This window comes from Corythoichthys intestinalis, chromosome 4, assembly GCF_030265065.1.
Source record: "Corythoichthys intestinalis isolate RoL2023-P3 chromosome 4, ASM3026506v1, whole genome shotgun sequence".
Lineage (NCBI taxonomy): Eukaryota > Metazoa > Chordata > Actinopteri > Syngnathiformes > Syngnathidae > Corythoichthys > Corythoichthys intestinalis.
In genome coordinates, this window is record NC_080398.1 from 13,377,720 (window position 1) to 13,393,083 (window position 15,364).

At 40.2% G+C, this 15,364-nt stretch overlaps 1 protein-coding gene across 2 annotated transcripts in view; it reads right to left on the bottom strand.

Moving 5' to 3' along the window:
* The window catches only part of kmt2bb (lysine (K)-specific methyltransferase 2Bb), a 28,897-nt gene that overhangs the window by 11,826 nt on the left and 1,707 nt on the right, over nt 1-15,364 (bottom strand). For both annotated transcript variants that reach the window (XM_057833689.1, XM_057833688.1), the window contains exons 2-19: nt 14,970-15,048; nt 11,362-14,826; nt 11,084-11,265; nt 7,895-8,014; nt 7,426-7,612; nt 6,637-6,874; nt 6,484-6,551; nt 6,134-6,385; nt 3,593-3,699; nt 3,246-3,371; nt 2,866-2,979; nt 2,608-2,754; nt 2,427-2,519; nt 2,221-2,338; nt 1,980-2,093; nt 1,635-1,819; nt 1,432-1,533; nt 1,134-1,244 (exon numbers count right to left, since the gene is read on the bottom strand). In XM_057833689.1, coding sequence (XP_057689672.1) covers nt 1,134-1,244; nt 1,432-1,533; nt 1,635-1,819; nt 1,980-2,093; nt 2,221-2,338; nt 2,427-2,519; nt 2,608-2,754; nt 2,866-2,979; nt 3,246-3,371; nt 3,593-3,699; nt 6,134-6,385; nt 6,484-6,551; nt 6,637-6,874; nt 7,426-7,612; nt 7,895-8,014; nt 11,084-11,265; nt 11,362-14,826; nt 14,970-15,048 — 5,808 coding nt within the window. The remainder of the gene's footprint in view (nt 1-1,133; nt 1,245-1,431; nt 1,534-1,634; nt 1,820-1,979; nt 2,094-2,220; nt 2,339-2,426; nt 2,520-2,607; nt 2,755-2,865; nt 2,980-3,245; nt 3,372-3,592; nt 3,700-6,133; nt 6,386-6,483; nt 6,552-6,636; nt 6,875-7,425; nt 7,613-7,894; nt 8,015-11,083; nt 11,266-11,361; nt 14,827-14,969; nt 15,049-15,364) is intronic.

Below are 15,364 nucleotides of genomic sequence, written 5' to 3' on the forward strand. Positions count from 1 at the left end.
CGATTACGCTTCATAAATGTTCAAAAACCATGATTTTCCCTAATAACTTTATGACAGCTGCTCGTAGCGGAACGACATTCAAGACACATCTGCCGCCCGGACACCTTTAACGGACGCACGCACAGCGTTATGATGGACGCTGCCGGTTACTGAGTGAGAGATTTACTCCTTTTCAAAAGACTGGAAAATAAATTTGTGTAGAGACAGGCAGGGACCCGGCGGTCGCGCTTCTGAGCACAAGTTATTTTTTAGAGCAAGATGGGAAGAGAGATTGTTCGTTGCTCCTTGTCTTTCAGTTGTCCGGCAATAGCTTCAAGTCGTGTTAATTGGAAAAAGACAGTAGTCCCCTGTCCATCTATCAGAGGTGAGTGCACAAACCCTCTTGTACTGTTTAGCCTTTATTGCTGTTGTTGTTTTTGAGATGTGAATAGTTAGCGCCGAGCGCTATGCTAATTAGCGAATTCGCTAACGTGTCAATTTGTGCGTTGTTAAGTGGTGTACAATAGTTACTTCAGATGCAGAATGTGTCAAACCAGTGTTCAGTATAGCGGTGCCGGTAACACTACAAACATGCTAAATAGCACAGAAATCTGTGAAAACAAAGTATTTTGGTTAAAAGAGGTCTTATTTCTATAGACACTTTGTTCATTTCCAGAAAATGTGGAATTCATTCCACCAGTGTAAATTTTATTGTATTGTTGAGAGAAATACAGTAATAACTGCCTTTGAAACAGCTAATGTTTTTTCACTTTCTTGTGAAAAAGAGTATCTCAAGGTCCCCTGTGTGTTGTATGGGCATGTTGAGAAATAAGTATTGCCTTTTAAAATGGTCAATGTTTTTGCACTTTCTTGTTTAAAGAAAAGCAGTTTAAGGGCAGCTTTTTTTGTATGGACGTTTCCATCGTTCCTGTTGAATCATCAGGATATTTTAAATAATTAATGGACATAAATTTGTTTGGCTACTTTATTAATTAGCAATGTACGATGCATCGATAATCGTAATAACCGTGATCATCGTCAATACTGTGATCATCGTTCGAATCATAGCACCCTGAATCGTAATCGAATCGAATCGTGGGGTGCCTAAGATGGCACATCCCTAATCAGGATGGTGTTAAAGAAAATTATCATACCTTTAAGTAGTATGAGCGTGCAAGGGCAGTGGGCCTTTGCTCCTCTGGAAGGTGTTCTTCTTGCTCAAGCCTCTTTCTAATCACCTGAACAACATCTTCATGGAACATTTTCTGTAGAAAAATAATATATACTGTGTATATATATATCTTTAGTACCCACGATGTAAATATGTTTCTGTCATTGTTTTAATAAATTCCTAGGCCTTAATAAGATTTGCTAATCACTAGTAACAGTAATAGTAGGAAAAGTTTTTGGTTTAAAAATATCGGATTTAGATGTGGATGTGTTCAGACTCACCAACGTCGTATAAAGGCCTTTGTCAAACTTTTTGCCCACAGCTCTGAGGTCACAGGCGGGTCGTCCTTCGATTCCACTGTCAGGTCCAACCATCTTTTCACACTGGGAGAGAACAGTACAGTTTAATATCAGGTTTCTAGTCGAAATATTTTGCGACGTTTTAAAGCCTACTGATTTTGACAGTTAGAAGAGAGGGGTCTTACCAGAGAGCAGGTAACAAGGTGCTGAGTGAGGGTGGAAGACAGTAAGCAGGCTAGAACTTTCTCTACTCCAGATCGCAGCTCGATGTAGAGCAGTTCTCTCCAGGCACTGGGCTGAGTCACACTGCATGGCCGACATGAATACACCACACTCTCTGGTAAACTGGAGAGGATCTCATACAGTTCATCTGAAATGTGTTTACAAGAAGGAAGTTAGCAGAAAAGGAAGAACCAAACAACCACCTCACAATTATAATATATGCATGCTGCTATATTAGAAACACAACCTACAACATTTTTCACAACAACGACCTATCTTATTTTCTTTTTGACGAAGCTAAATATTACCTGTTAGATCCTCACACTTGGCATGTACCCAATGGTTACATGTACCACACTGCATCATCTGACTGTCATAGTCATTGTCCTCATAGCACTTGAAACAGATTGGGCAGTAGTTACCTGATGAGACAAAAAAATACAAATGCTAAACTGAGAAAAATAATCACAGATTACTAGTATAAATAAACATGTAGTTGGAAGAATATGACCTAACATTCCTTAAAAGAAACAAATATGATCTACTTACCCTGTTCGAACAGATGTGAACAGTCTGGACAGAGTCCTTTATCGTGGTTCCAGTCAATGTCCCAGCTCTTTCCAGGTGTAACCCCACAACTCTTACACCTGATACACGTCATACAAACCTACAGAGTCAAATTGGTGTGTTACACAATCAAATAGCTTCAAATGAACCTCCATGACAAGTATTTTTTTTAGATGACGAGTACCCACCCAAGCTTTCCTCTTTTTGTTTTGCTTAGGATAATTTGGTCCGAGACAGGAAGCATGATAGCAGTTCTGACATCTTTCACACTCCAACAAAGGCTGAGGAAGATGTTTTAAAACAGTATAACGAACATAAGTTCATTTGAAAAAAAAATCAAAATAATGCAACATGAGTGTTTACGCGTACCTTTGATTGCTTGTTTTTCCTGCCACACACATGGCAGAACTTGCAGTGACGACAGCACCAGTTCTCCTTGTTTTCCATTGAAGGGCGCTCTGTCTCTTCAAGGCAAAACCAGTGGAAGGGCTCGCAGCACACTTGGCAATGCAACATCTACAAAAATAGAGAAAATATACTTAAGTTAAAAAAAACATACAACTGTAACAGTTACTCATACGTTTTGAAGTGAGATGGAAATATGAGAACATTTCAAACTAGAATTACTTCGTGTTGCCCTTTACTGGCACAGAGAAGGCACACATGAGGTGGCATGTTGGGTGAAGAGGTCAGGATACTTAAACCACCCATGTTCCAAACATTTTCCAAGGTACAGTCCTCCTAAAAACATTAAAAACACAACACAGACTGTGTATTGGTGAAATAGTAGTTACTAACATGTACAGTAGGTGTTGTGACATGAGAAAAGGGCAGTACTGTAATGTATTTCTTAACATGATAACAAGGCATAAAAAAATGGTAAATTAGGAAGAAAACATTTTTCTAGTATGGATCTTCACAATGGATAACATTAGATGGGAGGTGTTTGAATCTGAATATGATTTGTGATAAAATCTGTGAAGCCACATTAAAAAAAGAAAAAATACCTTAAAGTCAACCCGTATTTTATGAGTGGGCTTGGAAGACTCCACTTCCCTCTGCTCAAATCCATTAGCGATGGCAGCCAGGACACTTGGAGGCGTTTCCTCAAACAAGGCTTGTGATGACAAACCCTGAAAGACAAACATTGCTTGAACATGAACGGGCACATAAACCTGGAAGTTCACATAAACATTTTTTATTAAACCATGGTACATTGGAGTCCTGCCAAAAAACAACAACAAATGAATAAAATGAGGTCAACATGGTGCAGCCAACAAGGAGACATTTACACATACAGACAGTCCAGTCCGTTCACCATATCTGATTTAAGAGAAACTTCATATTTTCTAACCTTCTCAGGTTTGCGCCTAGCAGATGGCACACGCTGTGAGCTGGATTTCCGATGCCGGATGTCATCATCTGATATATCCCCAAGGAATCCATCCAATGAAACAAAGTCTTTACAGGAGAATAATTGCAAATACGGTTTAACAATGCAGCAACATAGATCCTCGCTTTGTTCATACTGTACAGTGGTACCTCGACATACGCTTGCTTCGACACACGATCTTTTCGACATCCGACGTAAAATTTGACTCGCCATTTGTTTTCTGCATCCAACAACATGCTCAAAAAACGATGATTCATGACAGTGCCGCAGTTTCTATGTTTTCCCGCAAGCCGGACGCAGGGTAGATTTTTTTTGTGAGAGAAGTCAACACGGGTTCCATGAACGTTTGCGCAGGTCGGTGGAGAAAGGTGACGCTTACTATGCCTGTCACAATATGCAATAATTCCATTTATCGCACGGTAAATGAAAATGAAGGCGGTAATTTTCCCGCTGCGATTTATCGCCTCACGTGCGTGCGTGTGCGCGCGGCAGATGTGCGGCGGAGGTGCTGTTAAAAGTTCGGCTTCCTTGTTACCAACAGGGCAATATGCTGTGACAAGGATTCACTCTGTTTTATTGACTTCTGGGTGTGTTGGTTTTTATACATTTGAGTTTGCGTGACCATCATTCAATGGGGAGAGGCGGGGCCTTGATTTGAGAAATACAAACGAGATCCCGAAAAATGGCGTTCCCTCACGGAAAGTGTAGTCCGCTAAATTACTGAAGAAATGACACCGTTTTACCTCTGTTTGATGTTGTTTGACACTATCTAGGTTCATACATACTGCAGGTCTTAATGCACGAATCCGATTTTTTCGTGTTTTTCCCGACTCAAGTGAAGTATTAACTTGAAGGTCTGAACTGGACAAGTCGCATAGAAGTGGACCATTTCAAATCCGATGTTGGCCTCATTTTTCTAGAATGTGGCTGGCGGTCTGAACTTTCTAGTCTCCCGAATCGGAATTCATGCAGCAATGACGTCAGCAAAGCGAAAGCGGCAGGCAGGACGGGAGCGATGGTGCAGTGCATTAGCTTCTAGCTTGAACTCTGCTTTTATGCAGAAGCAGCCTTGACCACAGTCATATAAAAAAATAAATGAAGAAAAGGATAAGCCTGACAATTTTCAATTTTCATTCTATGCGCCGAATGAGCAATATTTCAGTATTGCTTAAATGGCCAAGACGGGGCAAATCGACACAACTACGTCACGTCAGGCACACAAGTCAAGGCTTATGTGCGTGCGTGTATGCGTTCTATCAGTCCATACAAACTGAGAAACTAAAACTAAAAACTAAAAGACTAAACGGGGATTATTAATGTCTGTTATTTGTGTCATCTTTTTGGAAATCAAAATATGATCATCCTGGAATGACATACAGCTAGCATGTGTAATTTTTTTTTTTTTTAATTGCTTCTGTGCATGCGGGTCACATTGCTGAGCGCATCTCGGACTGCGAATTAGTGCGCATGCATGACACTTGAACGGGCTCCATGGACAAAGGCAGTCTGAACAGGCACGCCAAAAAACCAGACATGACAAAAAAATCGGACTTGTGCATTACGACCTGCAGTATGAACCTAGCCTTAGTGAAGTCAAATTTTTGTTATTGCTACTTAATTAATGTAGTTTTCTCTTGTTGTTGAAGTGCAATTGTTTGTGTTACTACAACTTTATACCTCTGTGCCTAAATGCTTAAGTTATTGAAGTGCAATATTATTTTTTTCTTGAAAAAGACATTTATTCTGTGTTTCTGTGCGGTTTTGATTAGAGGTGGGAATCTTTGGGGACCTAACAATTCGATTACGATTCAGAGGCTCAGATTCGGTTATAAATCGATTATTATCCATTATCGCGACAGGCCTAATGTTTGCCATTGAAATGAAGATGGAAATGGTATAAAAATATGAGCGCGCAGCCGTGAACTGGCTCGACAATATGGCCCTACAATGTCTACTATCTCAACGGTCCTCCTCCGACCTCCGTTTGCCAGTCAATATAAGTCAAGGTGACAATTATTACTGTGGTAACATCGCCAAAGAATTGCCTAATCATTTATTTCAGAACTCCAACAACACAACATGCTTACTGTTCGCTGCAGTTGATGCCAACGACAGGAGAACATTAAAAGAGAAAGTAAAATCTCTGCCGCACCTTTTTCTGTCACGTCAGCCACGCGGTGCGATTTGTTACATTATTACAGGTATTATTATTATTTTTCCGATTTTTATTCATAATTTATTTGTTTTGCTATGTGTAATTGCCATTTGTAATAGTACCAGCAGTATCCATTATGGATTTAGTGTAGGTTTTTGGGCTGTGGAACAAATTAATGGAATTATAATGTATTCTTATGAGAAAATCCTGCTCGACATACGACCATATTGACTTACAAAAAGGTCCTGGAACGAATTGACTTCGTATGTGGAGGTAACACTGTATATTGTAATTATTTGTTCAACATAAAACAGTACTTGGAAAGGACTGATCTGGTTTTACTTCACCTTGACTTGAACGAGGCCCATTGCCTTTCCTTCTGGCTGGCGAGGCTGAGCTGAGTTCCTTCTCATCCAAATCCGAGTCATAGTCCACCAGATCAAAGTACACACGCGGTTTTACAACACGCTTTGGCTGCTTTCTCAAAGAAGGACTGTTACTGTCAGCATGGAGGCCAGAAGGTGAATCTGCCACTCCTTCCAGCCCTTCATCATTACTTGAATGTCCTCCACTAAAAGAGGATCGCCCTCGTTTTGAGCCTGAAGAGAGAAAAGTACAATTTGTTGACTCAATGGCTTTTTGAGAAGGTACTACAAATCAGAGGATATGTGGTTGAAGGACTGGAGTAAGATATAACCTTTGGGTGCTGTTCTTCCGCTTAATCTGCGAGCTTTCCTCTCTTCAATTTGATCGCATCTCTTGTAGCTTGTTTGGGTAAAAGTACACAACTCATTATTTGCAATTAATCCTCACATCAATCATACAGAGGTTTAAATATACTACAACTTACACGCAACACTGTCGTTTGGTGTTGGGACCACCAAACTTGGGTTTGTCGAGGCAGTTAATGCACCTCCCACAATCGTCTTCATGGTTGCAACCTTTACATACACCACATCTCCGAGAGCGATACCCGAAAGGCCCGAGCCCTTTTCGTTTCACAAAGCTGGAGGTCCTCTTGACCTTGGTGACTTTTGAATCTGAGAAATCAGGACTGTCTGATTCTGACAGAGAGCCATCCGCAACATCTGCAAACGAATTAAAGAAATTGATTGTGTATATTCAGGAAAAAGTGACAGGGGGCGTAAAACAGATCAGGAGGAAAGGTGTCCATGGGGAGAAAGAGGAAATTATTTCATTTTATTAGCAGTCTTATAACTTTTCAGTTCGAACAATTTCGGATTTATATAGTTATCGTTTAATGTATTTTTATAACCTGGTTGGCAGAGAACGGTTGTTGCAAAACAGTTACATTTGAAAACCAAAATAAAAATACTATAGGTAATATTGCATAATCTTTAATTGTCTAAAAATATAGGTATCAGACTGGAATCAGATCGGTATCGGAGAAACATAATTTTAATAAATTGACCAGAAGTCACAAAGTCTGTATCAGGACAACCTTCTTATATTGTACACATTTCAACTGATAAAAGTTATTTGGCTTTGCTTTGGATAGATTATGGCTGAATTTATATAGCAATGATGATTTAAATATGCATAAGGTACAAAGAGTATAATACAGATCAACGGGAAAAATTTGAAACAGGACTGTAATCATCAGATGGCTTTCACCTACCCTTTGTGACAGCTGAGGGAGAGATGCCTGTTCTTTCGTGCAGAGGCAGAGCGCTTAGCCTGGGAATGTCATCTGGTACCAAGGCCCGAGGCTGTCCAAGCACCACGGAAGCAGCGCGGCATACGTGCTTAATGCGTGGACCTCCTGCTTGACGGAATTCTTGGCACAGTGGCGAGATGAGCTGTGGCTAGAGGTGAGACAAAACAGAATGAACTCAAATGCTGAAAGAGTGAGAAAGGATCCATGAATTTTCAGACGGTTAAATTTTACTGAAATCTGAATCACTGCCCATTAATATGAGTGAATTTCATTGCAGTAGACAGAATGTGTACTCCAATGTGTTCCCTTTAAACAAACCCCATGCTGAAAGTTCTTTATAAATCTAAAACTCAACAGATAAAGTAGAAAGATACAAGATATTCAGTTAGGTCAATTTTTCCCTGGAAGACTTATTGATTTGTGCACTTACTTGTCCTTGAGGTGGCTCTGTCTTGATTGAAACATCAGTCTCAGGGGGCATCCTCTGCTTTCTCCTTTGTCTCTGAGAGGTCAAGTTTCTCGATCGGACGCCAGTAGGCCCAGATAACAGCTTAAGATTTGCAAAAAATGAAAGGCATTGTTTAAGCAAGGGCAGGCAATATAGGCAAATAAATATATATCACAATTTTTTTTCTTTATCAAATTTTCCGATAATGATCTTGTAAAGATATCCTGCAAAAAAATTTGAAATCCCTCCTTGCTTCCCACAGCAAGTATTTTTGGCCAATCTCACATATACAGGTAATCCTCGGGTTACGACGTAACCGATTTGCGTGATTTCGACTTTACGACGCCGGAATCTCATCCGCCATTTTGTCTCCAGTCGTTTTGTTTTTTGTTTTAAAGTTGTGTAAACAATACCTTATTGAACCTCACAGTATCTTTTTTTTTTTTACTTTATTTTATTAATATGACCATTCTGCCCTTTAGCAAAATGTGTATTTGATTATAATGTTGACTTTTGTTTTGTGATGCATGCTTTTATTTGGGCGCAGAAAGCACAGAGCAGGTAGTACTACTGCACGTGAGTAAGAGCACATGTACACACAAAGAAGAAACATATTTACATACACGAAGGAGAGCGCATTTGCTCTCATGAAGAAGTTGCGCGGGCAAGTGAGAGAGAGAGAGGGGAAAGCTTAGCTCGCTTTCTAGCTAGGACTTACAGTGATACCTCAGCTCACGAACATAATTGGTTCCCAGAAAGTGTGCGTGAGGCGAAAAGTTCGTCTTCCGAACATTTATTTCCCATAAGAAACCATTAAAATGAGAATAATCCGTTCCCAGGTCCCCATAAAACATAATTTTCTACTAAATAAGCCTTAAAACTACACAAAAATATACCTTATTTTATGTATAATAAGTGTGCTATTGTATTATAATTAAAGAAATAAACTGTACTGTATAATAAAGTTGTTTTATTTACCTTTGCGATGGTATGGGAGTGGGAGGAGTGGGAGGAGGAGGGAGGGAGTTACTGTTTGGAAGGAGAGTGTTACCGGCAAAGTGCGCAGTTAGCGTAGACTCCACTGCTGTGCCCCCCGCATGCTTTTGGTTGTTAATAAAAGTGCCCACAAAAAGCCATCCGACACCTCTGGGTGTTTGTATGCAAGCCGCCATCGGGCGCACCGAAGACAACCGACGACAACGAGCCAACGTGACTCGCCGGTCCACTTCTCACGACGGTGGGAAGCTGAAAGCACCGCCAATTACCAGTCGAGGGCGAATTGGTAACACGAGTCACCTTCCATAAGGACTGTATGTAACTCTTTTTCGGTCCCATAATAGCAAAAGTACACTCAATATGGTCCAAAATGTCTATCAAACACAAACCACGTCCGCACTCAACGAAAGGGAGGGGACGAACTGGGACGCCGTGAGCGTGCGTCAGCTTCTCGTGGCGCTGTCCGACCGCGTGGCTTGGTTCGTCCGCCGAAAACTAGTTCGCCAGCAGAGACTATATGCTCGCGAATTTAATGTTCTTGAGGCGAAAAGTTCGTGAGCTTAAGCGTTCGTGAGCCGAGGTATCACTGTAGCTCCAACGTCTTGGCGAGGACAGTACAATGATGTATAATACATAGTTCTGGATATTTATTTTGAGATTTAGGGGGTATTTAGGGGTACTTAAACAGTTAATTCCGATGTACACGGAAATTCGGGTTACGTCGCCAGCGTAGGAACGGAACTCGTTCCTAACCCGGGGACTACCTGTATTTTATTTTGACCAATCTCAGACTTTTCAAACCTGAACAATTTACAGGTGAGGAACATGGATCCATATCTTCCTATTAAATCGTCTATTACAACAGAGATGCTCGCAAATTTCCTCCATGTGTAACCATATTCTGTTCTCTTCTCCCTGAGTAACGTTACTGAATTCTGCCTCCTGATTTGCCAAAGAGAACTTTAATGCTTTTGATAACTCGTATGGTTGTTTTCTTTTTCAGAAAGTTAAAGAGTAGTCAATGCAATATTGAACATCACTAAAAGCAACATTCTTGACACTATCATAAGTGATTTATACTGTATGGGCCAACCCGACATGAAAGCTTTACTTTTGAAGAAATCATTAGTATTAGTACTACTCATCTATCGGGTTTACATGCAGACTTTTTCTTCATTCTGATTTATATCATTCCAACTGAAGCTCTCAGGTGAACTATTTACTTGGGTCTTGATTATTCCAATTTGGTGTTTATTAAAAAACAAGTTCTACGATGCAGACCAGTGCTGTCGCCTCTGTTTAGGTTTCCTAATTTTCATGTGAATACGTCACTGACACTGATCGTTTACGTCACAACAGAGCATGTGCAAACAGGGCACATCCTGACAACTTTCCAAATCAACATATATATGACAGGATTTTACTTTTTATCCGTTTGGGAAAAGGAATATTCCACCCGTGTGAATCTGAATGGGATTTAATTCGGACTCGACTTGTTTATTCCGACAAGGTGTATTTATATTCGGTTTGGTCCTATATTCGAATTGGAATTGGAATATTTGCCTCCATGTCAACCCATAGATGGAAATGTTAAAAAAAAAAAAAAAAAACTGGGCAATGTTATCTATATTTTGCGATATGAAGTGACAATTTGTATATCGCAATGCGATATTCAGTTTACAAAATATTGTGTTAATATCTTCTTGAAAAATACGTTATTAGCGATTTATTTTCTTCATTAATTTTTCTCACATAACCCATTTTAGCATGTAAAGTCACATGCGTACTTATCGTTTGAAGCAAGCAGCAACCATAGACAAGGATACCAGACGCTTCATTAAATTGAGCGTGCCAGAGACCGCTATCTGACCAATTATCATAATTTTACAATCTTTTTTTTTTAACTGTTTTTCCACAGGCTTGTTATAAACGTCATATACATAGGCCTAGTTATATGGATATAGCTAGCTAAAAAATGTTCGAAGTAGCATTTAATGAAACAGGATAGTTATATATTGTTTTCTGCTTTTCATTCAACTGTAAACATTAAAAACGTTCGACAAGCATTACCCAATATATTGCAATATATATTGTAATATGCCTTAGCCATATTGGATCATATGGCAATGTACTTCAAGCTTCAATTCTTAGCCCTCATTAAAAGCATGAGTTTACCCCTGAAGACTTCATCTGTTTCTGCTGGTCAATCTTCATCAGCTGGACTTTGGCTTTTCTTAGCAGGTTAAACATTCTTTTATTTGCTCCAGTAAGTCGTGCTCTCTGCGAAGGTCCCTTTCCCACAGACACAGGATGGTCGTCTTCACACGGGGCCGACTCCTTCATTGACTCCAGCGAGGCTATGAAAGGAAAATATTGCTGTTATTTTATTATTAAAAAATAAAAAAGTATTTTTTGAGGTCTCATCACAATCACAACAATAATGGTGCTTGTACCTGAAGGAACCTCAACAACATTCTTCACAGCTGAATCCTCTTTTTCACTGTCCCGATCAGCGAGCAACCTGGACTTTGTAGCTTTTATACAAACTTTTCTCACAACTCCTGGTGTGCCTAGGTCTTCGATCTTGAGCTTGGATTTTTCCTTCACAGTGTCTGTGTCACGTTGCCTCAAACTAATGCTCATTGCCTCATCATCAAGTCCTTCAGCTAAATCAACAGGCGACTGGAGAGATTTGCTACTTTCCATATCTGTTGCACTTTTGCTTTGAGGAAGTCCTTTGTGCAACTTGTTAAGTCTTTGATAAATCTTAAAATGGGCTGCTTGCTTATTAAATTTTATTGAGGGCGTCTTTTTCTGAGGATCCAAAACACCAGCAGACAAGACTTCTCTGGGTTTATCAACTGGAGGAGATAAAAACAGATCTTCACATTGGTTCTCTTGAGTTTTGTCCAGTGTGAAAATTTCCTCCGTCAACTCTGCAGGTAAATCCCACTTTAAAGTGGAGTCCTTCAAAAGAGAGCTCTTGTTTTCCATTTTGACATTTTTTGCCTCAGAAAATAAACTGTCAGTAATATCTGCTGTATCATCAAGATCGTCAGATGAAAATAAGTCAAGATCTAGTTGGGCTATGTCCTCCTCGTCAACTGGTAGGATGGGGGAAATGGCTTGTCCCGCCCCTTCATCTCGTCTCTTGCCCGTGCGTATTTGCAAGCCCAGTTGCAAACCTTTTTTAGGGGAGTTCCTACGGGGCAACATGGACATTCCAACATCATCCATAAATCTTTGTGGGGTTTTGATGACTCGAGAGGATCTGGCACTTACAACAGGCATGATGAAGTGTTTGATATTTTTGACAAACTTAGTTTTACCAGACGGCGCGTCGACAGCATCTGCTCGTGGCCCATCTACAAACGAGTCTGTTTCTTCCTCTTTCAGATCGCTGCCTTCTTTGTTAATTCCAATTTCTATCAGCGTAGAAAGGATAGACTCTCGTTGTGGCCCTTTCGAGTCAAACTGGATTGTAGGTCTCTTTTTGTATTTTTTCTGCACACCAACAAGTTTAGAACCGGAGGCTGAAGCGCTATCTTCTGATGGGATGGACATGTTCTCTTCAATTTTTCTCATATTTTGTGGTGAGTTAAGAGGCGCAAACTTTCCATCTGTATTCCGGTGTCTGTGCTTTTGACGCTGCCCAATTAGACTTTTACGCCTCTTTTTTCCTTTTTTATGTGATTTCTTTGGTAAGCATGTGTTTGGATCACTTGCTTGAGTTTCCAAAGCTAATGATGGCTGACAATCTATCAACTGAATGTCTGTTTCCTCTTTTACTGGTAGCTGTTTCAACTCTTCCTCCACGGGTACAGTGACCTGCTTTTCCACAGGCTCCACAGTTTCTTTTTCCTTAGGCTGACTTAATTCTATTACGATAGATTGGTCTTCCTTTTGCTGAGACTCTGTGTTTTCAGATTGAACACTGACCAATTCAGTAGTTACTGTACTTTCTTTAGGTATAACAGCCTTCTTCCTCTTAGCAGACCTCTTTTTCCCAAATGTATTATTCTTACGTCTCTTGGGTTTAGAAGGCACTCGCAATGATTTGACCTCATCAAATTCTGGTTCGGCCTCCTTTTCCTCTTTTTGCGGTGATGATTCAACAGGCTCAGCTAGAGGAGCGTCAGTTATCTGTTCAGAATCCATCTGGAGAGGTTCAGCAACGATGCTAGATTCCTGCAAGGATTCTACATTTGTTTCCTGTGAGGAGTTTTCAGGGAGGACTTGTGATTTGCACTCTTCTGATGAAACCTGATCAGGTGTGTCCACATCCACGTGTGGTACATTTTCATTTTGGGGGCGTGTCCTCAACCGCCGCTTTCGTGGAGTCGCCACAGATTTTCGAACTACAGGCGTTTTTTGAGGAGAATCAAGGCTTAATGTCCTCCTTCGTAATGTCCTTGTTGGAAGGCTATCCGGCTCAGGAGATGGGACTTTAATGTTTTCCTCTTGAACTTTGTCTACTTCTTTAGTAGCATCGTCTTTCTTTTCGGGCACAGGGCTAACTTGCTGAACCAAAAATGATGTCTTGGATTTTTTATGTTTGCCCGGAGAGGAAAGCTTTTTAATTTGAAAGGGAGGGACAACTTTCCCACAATCCGGGTGAGCACCTTCTTGAGAGCATTCTTTTCCATCATGTCTAACTTCCACTTGTAAGGCAGAAATTTTCTCACATATTCCATCTGCCTTGTATTTGCCGTTTTGCTCTTCATTGTCTGTTATGATACTTTCCTGTGGCACCTTATTGTCCAATTTTAACAGCTTCTCTATCCCCATCAAGCTTTCGTCAACGACACTGTCATTTTGAGTGGACAAGTCCACTTCAGAAATCTCTTTAACGCTCTCAGGTAGCTTGACAGTGTTTTCAGCAGGCTGGTTCTCACACCCTATCTTAATTAATGATAAAGTCCAAATGAATTTTTTTCGCTTCTTTTTTCGAGCCGACTTCCCGCTGGAATGAGCATCATATTTGGGGTTCCTCATTTTTATCAACTTCAAACTTGGGACCCTCTCATCTTGGTTTGATGGCAACTTATCGCTGGGTTGAACGGTTAATGGATCAGCCTCGGTAGAGGATGGACTGTGGTTTTCTTGGACAGGTGCATCCTTGTTTAACCTTTTACTTTGTCTCCGTCTGCCCCTCTTCGTAGAAACATTTGACTTGGCCTTTCTGGGTACATTTGACTTTGAAATAATTTTTTCACTTTTCACTGGATTTACTGTTTCAGCAGCAATATCCATGACAGGTTGCGAAAGCGTGTTGGTGACTCTATTGCTTCGCCGAATGGCTTGTTGATTACGCTTTGACTGTTTCGTATTTGTTTTTAACTCAACGGTCTCTTTTATAGTGTCAGGTTTATCAGTTGATTTTCCCTCTTGCAATTTCTGGTCATCAGCCACAACTGTGGAAACAGAATTGTCAGGTGATATTGTCCCTTTTGAAGCTGATCGGCCACGTCTTCTTGCAGGTAGAGTAACCTCTCCTTTGCTGTTTCCAGCATCCTCAGGTGGTTTAGTTTTTAATTTAACATGAGCACTAGAAATGTTTTCAGCCTGAACGTTCTCATCTTGGGGTTTTGCCACAACTCCTTTTAGCTTCATCTTCTTGATAGACTTTTCACGAGGTTTCTTTAGTCGTTTAATTTTCTTTTTTGTCACCAACTTTATTGTAATCCTAGGTGCTGGTGACAATGCTACGCCTTTGGTCAGCTCCAGATCCACAGTGTTCTTGACTTTAGAACGCTTCCTAGAACCTTTGGTAGGTTCTGATTTGGAAGATGGAGTGGGATTCTCCTCCACCAGAGGTTCATCTTTAACAGGGTCAGGTGAACAGACAGCTACTTTCTCAACTGGTGTAACAGGGACTGCCTTCTCCTTTTGTCGTTTAGACTTTGTGTTGACATTACCTACAAAAAGTAAAAAATGTTGTAAATCAGCAACATGAACACAAACATTTGAAAAAAAAAAACAATATGTGTGCATATGACGTTTAGCTTCCATTTTAGCTGAGCCACATGTGAAAATCTACTGTATATTGAGTTTTCTCTACCTTTTGAAGTGTTTTTCCGAGACCCTGGCACTCCTTTAGACCTTTTGCCAAGAGCTTCAAACCCTTGGAAGTCATCACCCTGAAAAAGAAAAAAATAATAATTACCACATGCATCAATATTAATATAATTCCGATTGAATTAACTATAAGCAAAATCAATGTCCAAACAAATAAACACTCGAACACATACACAATTTTGACGTGACAGAGGATGTCATGCTATTCATAATATTGCAATATTAAAAGTGCATCAGTGTAGTTGTGTCCTTGTCTAAGCACCATGACAGCATTGTCCTGGAGTGCTTTTTGACAGATGTGAATGTAAACAATAGATGGACTCAATAGAAATGCACATAACTTCAATATATGGTTTGAAGGTATCTTTTTTTCCCCTA